The sequence below is a fragment of the Thunnus maccoyii genome, chromosome 2 (genome assembly GCF_910596095.1).
Source record: "Thunnus maccoyii chromosome 2, fThuMac1.1, whole genome shotgun sequence".
Taxonomy (NCBI): domain Eukaryota; kingdom Metazoa; phylum Chordata; class Actinopteri; order Scombriformes; family Scombridae; genus Thunnus; species Thunnus maccoyii.
In genome coordinates, this window is record NC_056534.1 from 3159356 (window position 1) to 3173897 (window position 14542).

The 14542-nt window shown below is 37.5% G+C and overlaps 1 protein-coding gene across 1 annotated transcript; it reads right to left on the reverse strand.

The window, feature by feature from the left end:
* Positions 1–7347: 7347 nt before the first annotated feature.
* On the reverse strand, positions 7348–9209 carry LOC121880505 (E3 ubiquitin-protein ligase TRIM21-like). The gene has a single exon (XM_042387756.1). The coding sequence runs from the start codon at positions 9207–9209 to the stop codon at positions 7563–7565; it is 1647 nt and encodes a 548-aa protein (XP_042243690.1). The 3' UTR covers positions 7348–7562.
* Between the last annotated feature and the right edge of the window lie 5333 nt (positions 9210–14542).

The following is a 14542-nucleotide window of genomic DNA, read 5'->3' on the forward strand; positions in this document are numbered from 1 at the left end:
CAGATACGATTTCTATATTTTGCTTCATGTTCTACCTTATTTGTTCCTTTGCTGTAAAGCCGATTAGTTCAGACTGTTTTGTGGTGAACCACCACAGTCCTGACAGGGATAAATGTAGAATCTATCATCTCTGTACTGAGTGATGCTTCACACTGCCAGCACTGTCCTTTGGGAGTTTGGGAGTTGTAGTGTGAACCCTGTTAGCCACAGAGCTAACGTCATGTTAGCAGCTCTGCTGTCAATCTGAGGTTTGGAACATTTAAAGAATTAAAAAGTGTTTGTTAGCAGGAGTTGGATGGTTTGAATCCTCAACCTGTTTTAGTAAATCTTGATGACTGTAATGATCTTCCCTGTTTAAGAAACTTTTATTGCAGTAACAGAAACCTTTTATTAGATAAAACTTTATTGTTCATTGGAGGGAAAATTCAAGTTACAGCAAGAAAATAGATGAAGTCCTATTTTAATGAAATAAATGAGACTGAAATAAGAAATTAAATTAGTTCAATTATTTATTAAAGTAATTTACATACAATGTATATTACAATACCTTAAACTGTATAAATCAATGTGAAAACATTTAAGTGACAAGGATCCTGTAGTGTATAGGTATATACAGCTGTATGCAAAAGTTTGGGCACCTTTTGACAAACTTAACTCACCTTTACTCAAAGTATATAAATTTTGATTGAACTATCCTAAATGTTAATGGTGAGGGGTGTAACTTAATGGACGGGTTCACTGTATTTCAAATGTGTCTTAAAACAACAGTCAGGTGTCCATATGAGCAGTGAAAGAGGTTTTCCTCGCTGTAATCATTCCTCCTGTTCATACTGGATATTAAAAGATCCTTCAAATGTGCTTTCAATGGAAGTGATGGAGGCCAAAATCCACAGTGTGTCCACACAGTCATTTAAAAGTCTGTGTGAAGCTTCTATTCAGCTTCATCAGTCTGAGTTAGTCATATCAAGTGGATATCTGACACATTTACAGTCTTTTTAGCATCAAATTCCCTCTTTGTGTTTCCTCGGACAGTGTTTCCCTGTTGAGCTGCAGGTGGAAGTATAGTAACAAAAAGAGGAACTTTGACACTAAAAAGACTGTAACATTGAAAGATATCTACTTGATTTGACTCATTTGGACGCTGAAGCTTCATATTAGCTTCAGATAAACTTTTAAATACATTTTTGCACAGAAGGAGGGCTGTGGATTTGTCCCCCATCACTTCCATTGTAAGGTCATTATGAAGGGATCTTCTAATGGTCAGTATGAACAGGAGGAATGATTACAGCAAGGAAAACAGGTTTAATGTTCATTTGGGCTCCTGAATGTTGGTTTAAGACACACTTGGAAAATTGTGAATCTGTGCTTTAATATTTTTACCTGCAAAAAGATCTGAGTTCTTCTTTTATCACTGCTAATAACAGCGTTATAATGAAATGGTGAAAGTAAAGCAGCGACAGAGGACCAATGCTTGGGTTTGTCTATCCAGCCTCCAAATCACTGAATGTGTCCCTGCATGCACAGAGCACACAGAAGGGAAGAAATGGAGGTAAATCAGCCCATATTTGCTTGTGTGCAGTGAAGCTATTTAGGTATAAAATGAACAAGTTGTGAAGAATGTTTCCTTTCATATTCTTTACAGTTTGTTTTGAAGGTAAAACCTCATTCTGAGTCCTGCTGTCAGATTAAAGACGCAAAACAAACACGTGACACAAAGTTTTTGTTTTAATTCATGAACACATTGTCAGTTTTGCATTTTTACAAACAGAATAATCAGCTCCTGCAGCGTCTGTATGAAGAAGATGAGCTTTGCTTTGTCTCCTTCACACCTGTCTGTGTCACTTTTTCTGCACAGTTTTGCAGTCATGTGTTACAGAATAGAAACATTTTTTCTGATGTTTGGCAGCAGGGTTGTTTTTTTACATTGTACTGAGTCAATTAGTCTTTATTCTCCTTTAAAATATGTTTACTATACTTCACTACTCTTTTAGGATGGTGCAGTAGCCTGTTGCTGATTAATTCTCATTAACTTTTAATGGCAAAACATGATTTCTTTAATCTACTTTATTGAAACATCAATAAATAATGTGTTAACTAAAGCTGCTCTGAAGACAAAACAAGAATTCAGAGTTTTGTCTAATCAGAGTTTAAATGTGGAAGATAAAATATTCTGTGATGTAACATCAAGTAGAGTAAGATTTGACTTTATATGCCATTAAAGTACATTATTACAGTATTACAGTACATTAGAAACAGCAGACAGCACAGTGTGATATTACTGACTGACTGATGAACTGTTGGACACTGACACCATCTAGTGTTTGAAAAGCATCAATACAACCTGAGAGGCCTCTTTAAAGGGATTCTGTTTAAAGCAGCTATAATCTATATTTTTCATAATAAAATGTTTTCACTGTCAGTGTGTAATGTGTTTGGCTCGTAGTGATGAACGTACAGAGAATTATCAGTGACTCTGCAGCTCCTCTCGGCTTTACGGAGCTTTATAGTGAGTTTCAGCTCATTGTTTATCTGTCCGGCTGCAACTTTACTGTTCTGGTTCACTCTCAGCGTCTCTCATAGCGTCGTTTTCAGAGAAAAAGCTGTAAAAAGCCGCTGTACACTACCTGCTCAGCAACAAACAGCAAACAGACACAGTTAGCTGTAGACTAGCTGGTGAACATAGTGGAGCATTTAGCAGCTAAAGAGCCAGATATTTCCCTCAGGAGTTGGTGGAGAACAAAAACAGAGCTAAAAGAGAGTGAATATTGGACTTACATTCACCAGGTGGACAGAAACACGACTCCACATGAATGATAATGTTGCTCCGTAACTGCTGGATGTGGAAATAAGCAACTGTTTGCTAACAAGTTCAACATATCGACTTAAAAGGTGATGATATGTCAGAGTTGTGTTCACTACTTGTTTCTGCTGGAAACAAAAGACACATCTCTCCCATATTAACACAAATATAAAGTTCAGTCCATGTAGGACAAAACAATAAATGTCAACTCACCTCAAGTTGTGACATGAAGTTACAGCTACTCACCAGCAGAGGTCAGTGTTAACTAAAGTAGAGACCCATCAGGTGAGTTTCCTGCATCCTCTTCTCAAATCCCAAATATGTGTATGTATACAGTATGTTCAGAGTTTGATTTCATTCATCTGCTGAAGGAGGAAAGTTTCACTCAACTCACCTTAAATCCCAGTTTAAGATGTGACAGCCCTCTCTTGTTCTCTCCCTCTCTCTTGCTTTCTTTCTCTCCTTCCCTCTTTCTTTATTTGCCTCTAGTTCTCTCCAGTTACTTTTGTTGTTTTTCTTCCAGGAATGGGAGGGTAAGAGGTCTGTCAGTTGATCGGCTGCACCTGAAGAGGGAGGGGCCCCAAAGGATATAAAAGGCTGCCGGCCCAGGCGTCTCTCTCTCTTTTTCTGCTGAACAGCAGTACCCCCATCCACATGGCTTGCACATTAGATTAAGTTGTTATGAACTTGTGTTTCTTTACTTTTGTACTCAACATTTCATGCATCCATACACCCACCTTACACCACTGATACAACAATTCCCATATTTAAGTTATGTTTAGTTAAATAAATATCATTTTTGCACCATTATTCAGTGTGGACTCTCTCCTTTGTTACAAGCCGGAGCCAGGTTTGTGACAAAGATGTTTACCTACCAGCAGGATTTGTGACATCACAACTAGTTTGGAGCCAATCGTGTTCCAGTATGAAACTGACAAGTGTGATGTAGAAACTTGAAGCCTTCAGAGCACAAACACTGAGACTTTACAGTGAAGGAGGAGACGTCTGGTGTCCAGCAGGAAAACTTTATTTGACTAAATGAACAATATTCAGAGATTCTGGATCTTTAATGAAAGAGACGAGGAGATGTTGCTTTTACGGGTTTTTAACCAGGTAACTGAACTTTTTTTGGTTAAAAAAGCTGGATATGTTTTATATATCTTACAGTAAAACATGTTTGGAGGGGATATTTACAGTAAAAACAACTTTCATAAACTGACAAAACAATCTCAACTCAAGCTGTTGTTGAGCTTTCCATTTTTGTTTTTGACGACTGTTGTTTCTAAAGTCAAAAGATGTCAAGAAGAAGCCAAGAATCCACCAAAAACAACTGGAAAATTGTATTTTATAGTATTTTCAAAAGTTTTTTTTTCAGATCACAGCAAGTCACATTTTATAAATTCATTTAAATGTTCAATAATATTTCTTCTAAACATTTTACGTCTTTGAACTCAATGTTGTTTCAGAGCGTTCACTATACTGTATATAAATCTGGTGGAGAAAATTGAATCATTTTTATCTGTCTCGCTTGAAGGTTGAACAAACTGGAACACCATAAACTAACAAATATTCTCATTTAAATTCATACTAAATACCATACAAAGAGACTGTTTTTAAATAAAAAGTCTGTGTGAGTTTTTTCATCTTTATCCAGTTTTTGCTTTCCTCCGTTTGACAGACTGTCATTTAGTCTAAAATAATCATAACTAGCCTTTAAAAATCCAAATTTGTAGTGTGTAATTGTAGAATGTTAAATGACAGGGTCACAATTTTTCAAGTGTGTCTTAAACAACAGTCAGGTGTCCATATGAACAGTGAAAGAGGTTTTCCTCGCTTTAATCATTCCTCCTGTTCATACTGGATGTTAAAAGATCCTTCAAATGTGCTTTCAATGGAAGTGATGGAGGCCAAAATCCACAGTGTGTCCACACAGTCATTTAAAAGTTGATGTGAAGCTTCTATTCAGCTTCAGCAGTCTGAGTTAGTCATATCAAGTGGATATCTGACACATTTACAGTCTTTTTAACATCAAAATCCCTCTTTGTGTTTCCTCGGACAGTGTTTCACTGTTGAGCTGCGGTGGAAGTATAGTAACAATTAAAGCTGCAAGCAACGGGCCCTCACGCCTCCGTGCACGTTAGGCCGCGGCGCAATCGAAGGGCTTCTGTCACGGGCATGTAGATGTCTTCAGATCTGGGCTGTTTTCAGATAGAAGGAGGTGTAAGAAGGAGATGAACATCACTTCCTTTGTCCACTATTTTGCCCGCTGCTGGGGCTGCTTTTCTGAAATTTCGTAGGGCCAGGAGAAGTCTGGTGCAGTCTGGAGCATTTACAATAAAGTTATAGCAACTTCCTCTGTCATGGTGAAACATCAAATCTCAACGGTGTGAGGATGAGAATTTTCTGCAGGGTGAGACATGTCTGTCTTGCTCACACCTGTGTCATCAAAATGATGCAAGTTTTGGGCCCATTCACTTGAATTTCAATTAGTAAATTGGAAACTCTTGATGAGTTTGTGTGTAAAACAAATTAGTTTCCTAATTTTCATCAAGTCTATTTTTAGAAAAGTCAAGACTTTTGACCCACATGACCTGGTCAAAGTTTGATTGACATGTGTACTGTCAGGTGTGTAGAGACAATAAGTAACTGCAGCTGGACACAGAAAAATACTCATATATTTGAATGGAGAGTGTGAGTGAACCGCTAGGTGCTCGGGCCCTAATAAAGGAAAAACTGCAGTACAGAGCTACAAATTTTAGTTTTGATGGTATTTTTCTACAGCACTTTATCACTAAACTGTCACCCTCACTCCATTTTTCCCTTCCCCTCATAGGTCATCCCCACTACTGAATTATGAATATAAGACCTATAATTATTGTAAAATAAATGATAATAACACATACAGTACATACATACAGTACATTATATACAAACTTAATACAAAGTTTGTATATAATGTACTGTATGTATATAGGCCTTTCTGCTGTATCCTACAAAAATGAGTTGCATTCAACTCCCACACCAGTGGCAGCTGGTGACCTAAAAAATTGGGGAGGACAGGAGGAAAACCAACATACCGCATCAAACTATATCATTGTCCCCCACCTGATGAAATCAGAGGGGTGGGGGGCAATTTTATATGCCAATAAAACAATTTGCTTTTAAAAACAGAACCCCCTGAGTGGTGTAAAGGCTACTTTTTTAAAGACATTTAGCATATACATATTGTTTCTAAACAAAGAAGAGCTCATTTTAGCCATGGACTGGTTCAGATGTGTGATTTTACCAACAAAGTGAAATTAAAGTTTATGGTATTGTTCTATTGTGACAACAGATTTATGTTCTCATCAAAAACAGACAAGATATCACATGATTTACACGTGTTTCCTATGTATTTTCTTAGTATACAGAAATATATAAAGTAGCACAAAGCTTATAATGTGATACAGGAACAGATCAGTGCTGAATACTAGAAAGACTGAACACTAAAAACATTCACAGATCTAAAAGTGTAGCTTCACATCAGAAAGTATTAATGCATGTATCAAATACATGACTTACACACTCTTATCTATGTGCACGACATACAAAATATAATCTACAAAGCTGACATGTTAACACTAGGGGTGCAACGGATCACAAAACTCATGGTTCAGATCGTATCACGGATTTGAGGAATGATTACAGCAAGAAAAACAGGTTTCACTGTTCATTTGGGCTCCTGACTGTTGTTTTAAGACACATTTGAACAATTGTGAACCCGTCCTTTAAAAAATACAGAAATCAGCTGTTTTAGGGAATTACTGAACCTTTTAAAAACGGCTACAAACCAGTACAGTAATTTACTGACTATTGACATGGAACAGGAGTCCACAGGCTGTTGGTCCAGACTGGTTTTCTGTGCTGATAGTAGTTTGTTCTATTGGTACAGAACGAGTTTGCAGAATCTATTGCCGAATCTCCTTTAATTGAAATATTGGTTACTGTACAGTTGCCATGACGTTTAACAATGTGCAACAAACAAACATTTGGATAATTTACTTCAGCAGAAAACAAACCTCTCAATAGATTGTAGGTCAATTAAGTAAAAAACAATAATCAGTGCAGAGAGAAAATATTGAAACATGATGATACAAAGCTGCATATGTAGACTAATAAGTGTTTGGTAAAGAAAGCAGAAAAACATTTGTGATTGTTAATGAACTGTAACAGAAACACAAACACAGCTTCTCTGTAAACCAGCTTTTATTTTTTGTGTTTGGTGTTCAACAAGTCACTGCTTACTCAGGCCATGTTTTTAAAGCTTTACATTAAAACTACAGACATAGTTTAGTTTACAGATTTTTACAATCACATATTTACAGATTTCTTTAAATCATAATCAATCTATTCAATATTCAAACAAACAAATTGACCAAAGTGGACAGAAACTAAACAAACCTCAGACAAAATAAGAAAATCCTTTATACACATTATACATATATTCTATTAATCAACTGTAGAGCTGCAACTAATGATTATTTTCATTAATAATTAACCTTGTTTTAACCTGTTTTTAAATCATTATTTACTCTATAAAATGTCAGAAAATAGTGAAAATATTAACTAAAGTTCTGTGGATTTGATCAGATGTTTAAATAGAGATTTAATTTTAGATATAAATCCTAGTTTGTGTTTTTTCTCATAATAAACCAGAATGTGTTTGTTTATTTACTCTCTTCAAAAACAAAGACACATTTATGACATAAAACAGGTGATTACTCTACTCAGTTTGATTGACAGGACAGATGATCAGAGGGGCGGAGTTTTTACCACTTTTATTAAAAAAGGGACTGAAGTATGGGTAGAGTTTCTCAGTGAAGGAGCAGCCAGTAAAGGAGTAGATAAGAGCTGCAGCATCTACATCATAAAAGGAGACCAGACCCTCCTCATAATCCACAAACACCCCCACCTTCTGAGGCTGAGACTGCAGAGAGAGACTGACTGAAGGACCAGCATGAGCTTCGTATTCATTTCCATTTCTCAACCATATTGTCCAGTAACCATCCTGAGGTCTCAGTGTGATTTGTCCCTTCCTGTTGATGGACTCTCTGGCCACTCCTAAATCCCAGTCAGTCTTCCCTTTAACCTGAACCTCAAAGTAAAATCTGCCTGAAGAGAAACTCTGCTTTCCTAAAACACTAACACAAGGAGAAAATCTCCCTGGGTTGTCTGGGAGATTCTTCTTCACATCACCATGATTTACTTGTTTCCCATCATCAGACAGGATGAGTTTAGGATGTGCTGTATCAGGATCAAGAGTCACATCCACTGCATACTGCTGGACCCTCTTCAGCTCAACCTCAGCGAGCAGCTTCTTCATCTCTTTACTGAGCGTCTCCTCCAGCTGAGTCACAGCTCTCACCACAGTCCCCTCATATGATGGTGGACGGACGCTGACTTCTGTCCAGTCTTTGGTGGGTGGAGCAGCTTTCAGGGACGGGAAGTTTTGGAGGAGGTGGAGGTGGTCTTCAGAGCGTGAGAGCTGCTCCACCTCAGAGCTTCTCTTCATCAGCTCAGAGATTTCCTGTTCCAGCTCTTTGATGAGGTCTTCAGCCTGTTTCTCTGTCGTTCTTTGCTTCTCTTCAATCGTCTCAATGAGCTCATTCAGGCTTCTCTCAACAGACTCCTTCAGAGCGATGAAGACCTGAACACCTTCTGCTTTCTCTCTGTCTGCATCTTCCTTACTGAGGTCAACTGAGTGTTTGATGTCTTGAATCTTCAGTCGTCTCTTCTGGATCATCTGCTGAATTTCAGCCTCTGTCTTCCCCAGCTCTGCCTTCTTTCCTTCATATTCTTCTTTCAGAGGAACAAACTCATGTGTCTTGTGGTCTAAAACAGAGCAGAGCATGCAGACACACGTCTGGTCGGTCTTACAGAACAGCTCCAGAGGTTTATCGTGCTTCATACACATCCTGTCTTCCAGGTTCTCCACAGGGTTCATCAGCTGATGTCTTTTCAGACCTGACTTTGTCAGATGAGGCTCCAGGTGAGTCTCACAGTAGGAGGTCAGACACACCAGACAGGACTTCAGGGCCTTCAGTTTGGTTCCAGTACAGACGTCACAGGGAACTTCTCCTGGTTTGGCAGCTTGTTGCTCTGAGCTGCTGCTGCTGGCTTTCTGTTGAGCTTCCTGTCTGAACTGAGAAACAACCTCAGTGAGCAATGTGTTGATGTGAAGCTCAGGTCTTGTGTTGAAAACCTTTTTACACATCGGACACAGGTACTGGTCATCACTGTTCCAGTGTTCAGTGATGCAGTTTTTGCAGAAGTTGTGTCCACATGGTGTGGTGACTGGATCAGTGAACACATCCAGACAGATGGAGCACAGAAACTGATCTTCAGATCGCAGACAGCTGGCAGCAGACATATCTACACACTGAGTGTGAAAAACAAAAGACACAATTTTTTAAAATTAAATTTCAATTATTTGTTAAAAACTTATTAAGGATAATTATTGTTGTATTAAGTATAACATGTGATATTAAGTAAAGTAATATTGAATTATTTTTCCTGTTATTGATCGGGATGGGAACACGTGAACGGAGTCGTGAGCAAACGTGATCATTTAAGTCGTGCTGGCAGCTCAAACAGTTATCCACGAGGCTGCATGGTGAGTTTAAAGTTGTTGTTTACTTTGATGACGTGTTTTATGTGAGCTGGTTTACACAACACAGTAAGAGACTGTCATCTGCAGCTCTTTATCTAACAGCTCATTGTGGCTGTTTCTGCTTGTACTATTCTTCCATACAATCTTTAAAATGAACCACTGACAACATAACACAGAATATGTCCATATCTTGTTGTGTAGACCAACTGTTATTGAAGAATAGCACTGCTAACAAAGCTCTGCTAACTTGGTGACAAACACCTTTTATTACCTCCAGATGCTTCACAATAAAAGCTGCTGCTTGTTGGTAGAAAGCTTTTAATGTGAAACAGCTACAGGAAATAGAATGCAGTGTGTCTGTAGGAAGTGATCAGTAAATAGTAATAAGACCAGGAAGGTTGGAGTGAAGCTGAACTCCAAACCACAGAGATTCAGTTACAAGTTACAAAAGTCCTGAGAACTGACACAGAGAGACTGTTTAAAAAACAATTAAAGTTGTTTCACTGAATCTGTGTAAAAACATCTTTAGTTATATTGTCACTAATTTCACAAGTGTCAGTATGAAATGAAAAGAGTGGAACTTCCTGTCTGCTGTGTTAAAGCTGGTTGTTGAAACATTAAATATGATCAGTTGTACTCACCAGTGTTTGGCAGAGACTCTGCTGTGTTGTTGAGAAAGACTTGATGAACTCAGTTTAATTTTTATTTGGACAGAAGTGGAGAGACTCGACTGCAGCTCTGCTGTCGCTCTGACAAACTTTCAGTTTCATTTCTGCAGAGTGACGTTGCAGCTCTCTTATCTTTCTAGTGTTGCTCCTCCTCTTACTGCAGCTCTGATTGTGAGTTTGTTTCCTCCTTCTGATTTACAGGATTATTGTGAAATATCATGGAGCAAAGGTGAGACTGTAAATAACAGGCAGCCAGTTTTCATGTTAACTTCTTTTTCTCTTTATCTTGAACTGAGTTCAACAAATGTTGTCTGGTCAACATTGATGTTAAATCAACAGGTATTTCAAAAACACATTTTTTAACTTCTACAAACAGTTTCCAGTTTACTTCACAAAATGAGGTGAAAGACGGTTGACAACAACCAAAGGATCATTTTATTTTATCTCATGCAGATATGATTCCTATATTTTGCTTCATGTTCTACCTTATTTGTTCCTTTGCTGTAAAGCCAAGTAGTTGAGACTGTTTTGTGGTGAACCACCACAGTCCTGACAGGGATAAATGTAGAATCTATCATCTCTGTACTGAGTGATGCTTCACACTGCCAGCACTGTCCTTTGGGAGTTTGGGAGTTGTAGTGTGAACCCTGTTAGCCACAGAGCTAACGTCATGTCAGCAGCTCTGCTGTCAATCTGAGGTTTGGAACATTTAAAGAATTAAAAAGTGTTTGTTAGCAGGAGTTGGATGGTTTAAATCCTCAACCTGTTTTAGTAAATCTTGATGATGTAATGATCTTCCCTGTTTAAGAAATTTCATTGCAGTAACAGAAACCTTTTATTAGATAAAACTTTATTATTCATTGCGGGGAAAATTCAAGTTACAGCAAGAAAATAGATGAACTCCTAATTTAATGAAATAAATGAGACTGAGACTCCTCCTGAGACTGAATAAGAAATTAAATTAGTAAAATTATTTATATAAAATAATCTACATACAATATATATTACAATACCTTAAACTATATAAACCAGCAGAGGTCAGTGTTAACTAAAGTAGAGACCCATCAGGTGAGTTTCCTGCATCCTCTTCTCAAATCCCAAACATGTGTATGTATACAGTATGTTCAGAGTTTGTTTTCATTCATCTGCTGAAGGAGGAAAGTTTCACTCAACTCACCTTAAATCCCAGTTTAAGATGTGACAGCCCTCTCTTGTTCTCTCCCTCTCTCTTGCTTTCTTTCTCTCTTTCCCTCTTTCTTTATTTGCCTCTAGTTCTCTCCAGTTACTTTTGTTGTTTTTCTTCCAGGAATGGGAGGGTAAGAGGTCTGTCAGCTGATGGGCTGCACCTGAAGAGGGAGTGACCCAAAGGATATAAAAGGCTGCCGGCCCAGGCGTCTCTCTCTCTTTTTCTGCTGAACAGCAGTATCCCCATCCACATGGCTTGCACATTAGATTAAGTTGTTATGAACTTGTGTTTCTTTACTTTTGTACTCAGCATTTCATGCATCCATACACCCACCTTACACCACTGATACAACAATTCCCATATTTAAGTTATGTTTAGTTAAATAAATATCATTTTTGCACCATTATTCAGTGTGGACTCTCTCCTTTTAAATTCATACTAAATACCATACAAAGAGACTGTTTTTAAATAAAAAGTCTGCGTGAGTTTTTTCATCTTTATCCAGTTTTTGCTTTCCTCCGTTTGACAGACTGTCATTTAGTCTAAAATAATCATAACTAGCCTTTAAAAATCCAAATTTGTAGTGTGTAATTGTAGAATGTTAAATGACAGGGTCACAATTTTTCAAGTGTGTCTTAAACAACAGTCAGGTGTCCATATGAACAGTGAAAGAGGTTTTCCTCGCTGTAATCATTCCTCCTGTTCATACTGGATATTAAAAGATCCTTCAAATGTGTTTTCAATGGAAGTGATGGAGGCCAAAATCCACAGTGTGTCCACACAGTCATTTAAAAGTTGATGTGAAGCTTCTATTCAGCTTCAGCAGTCTGAGTTAGTCATATCAAGTGGATATCTGACACATTTACAGTCTTTTTAGCATCAAATTCCCTCTTTGTGTTTCCTCGGACAGTGTTTCACTGTTGAGCTGCAGGTGGAAGTATAGTAACAATTAAAGCTGCAAGCAACGGGCCCTCACGCCTCCGTGCACATTGGGCCGCGGCACAATTGAAGGGCTTCTGTCACGGGCATATAGATGTCTTCAGACCTGGGTTGTTTTCAGATAGTGTAAGAAGGAGATGAACATCACTTCCTTTGTCCACTATTTTGCCTGCTGCTGGGGCTGCTTTTCTGAGATTTCGTAGAGCCAGGAGAAGTCTGGTGCAGACCGGAGCATTTACAATAAAGTTATAGCAACTTCCTCTGTGATGGCGAAACAGAAAATCTCAATGGTGTGAGGATTTTCTGCAGGGTGAGACATGTCTGTCTTGATCACACCTGTGTCATCAAAATTATGCAAGTTTTGGGCCCATTCACTTGAATTTCAATTAGTAAATTGGAAACTCTTGATGAGTTTGTGTGTAAAACAAATTAATTTCCTAATTTTCATCAAGTCTATTTTTAGAAAAGTAAAGACTTTTGGCCCACATGACCTGGTCAAAGTTTGATTGACATGTGTACTGTCAGGTGTGTAGAGACAATAAGTAACTGCAGCTGGACACAGATAAATACTCATATATTTGAATGGAGAGTGTGAGTGAACCGCTAGGTGCTCGGGCCCTAATAAAGGAAAAACTGCAGTACAGAGCTACAAATTTTAGTTTTGATGGTATTTTTCTACAGCACTTTATCACTAAACTGTCACTCTCACTCCATTTTTTCCCTTCCCCTCATAGGTCATCCCCACTACTGAATTATAAATATAAGACCTATAATTATTGTAAAATAAATGATAATAACACCAAACTTCATACAAAGTTTGTATATAATGTACTGTATGTATATAGGCCTTTCTGCTGTATCCTACAAAAATGAGCTGCATTCAACTCCCACACCAGTGGCGGCTGGTGACCTAAAAAATTGGGGAGGACAGGAGGAAAACCAACATACTGCATCAAACTATATCATTGTCCCTCAGCTGATGAAATCGGAGGGGTGGGGGGCAATTTTATATGCCAATAAAACAATTTAATTTTAAAAACAAAAACCCCTGAGTGGTGTAAAGGCTGCTTCTTTAAAGACATTTAGCATGTACATATTGTTTCTAAGCAAAGAAGAGCTCATTTTAGCCATGGACTGGTTCAGATGTGTGATTTTACCAACAAAGTGGAAATATAGTATACAAAAATATATAAAGTAGCACAAAGCTTATAATGTGATACAGGAACAGATCAGTGCTGAATACTAGAAAGACTGAACACTAAAAACATTCACAGATCTAAAAGTGTAGCTTCACATCAGAAAGTATGAATGCATGTAAAACTACAGAAATCAGCTTTTTTAGGGAATTACTGAACCTTTTAAAAACGGCTACAAACCAGTACAATAATTTACTGACTATTGACATGGAACAGGAGTCCACAGGCTGTTGGTCCAGACTGGTTTTCTGTGCTGATAGTAGTTTGTTCTATTGGTACAGAACGAGTTTGCAGAATCTATTGCAGAATCTCCTTTAATTGAAATATTGGTTACTGTACAGTTGACATGAAGTGCAACAATGTGCAACAAACAAACATTTGGATAATTTACTTCAGTAGAAAACAAACCTCTCAATAGATTGTAGGTCAATTAAGTAAAAAACAATAATCAGTGCAGAGAGAAAATATTGAAACATGATGATACAAAGCTGCATATGTAGACTAATAAGTGTTTGGTAAAGAAAGCAGAAAAACATTTGTGATTGCTTACTCAGGCCATGTTTTTAAAGCTTTACATTAAAACTACAGACATAGTTTAGTTTACAGATTTTTACAATCGCATATTTACAGATTTCTTTAAATCATAATCAATCTATTCAATATTCAAACAAACAAATTGGCCAAAGTGGACAGAAACTAAACAAACCTCAGACAAGATAAGAAAATCCTTTATACACATTATACACATATTCTATTAATCAACTGTAGAGCTGCAACTAATGATTATTTTCATTAATGAATAATCTTATTTTAACCTGTTTTTGAATCATTATTTAATCTATAAAATGTCCGAAAATAGTGAAAATATTCATCACAGTTTCTAAGAGTTCAAGGTGTCTTTGAATGTTTTGTCTGACCAACAGTCCAAAACCCAAAAATATTCCAGTTACCATCATATACAGCAGAGAGTAGCAGCAAAACCTCACATTTAAAAAGATGGAGCCTGAGAATGTTTGTCTGACAAATAATTTAAATGATTATCAATCAATCAATTCATTTCTGTTGTTCTGTCATTAAGTGTTTCAGCACTTATTACAGCCTTTG

Bases quoted from the DNA above. Each gene is read 5' to 3' on its own strand.
- LOC121880505 (XM_042387756.1), bottom strand. From the start codon at position 9,209: ATGTCTGCTGCCAGCTGTCTGCGATCTGAAGATCAGTTTCTGTGCTCC.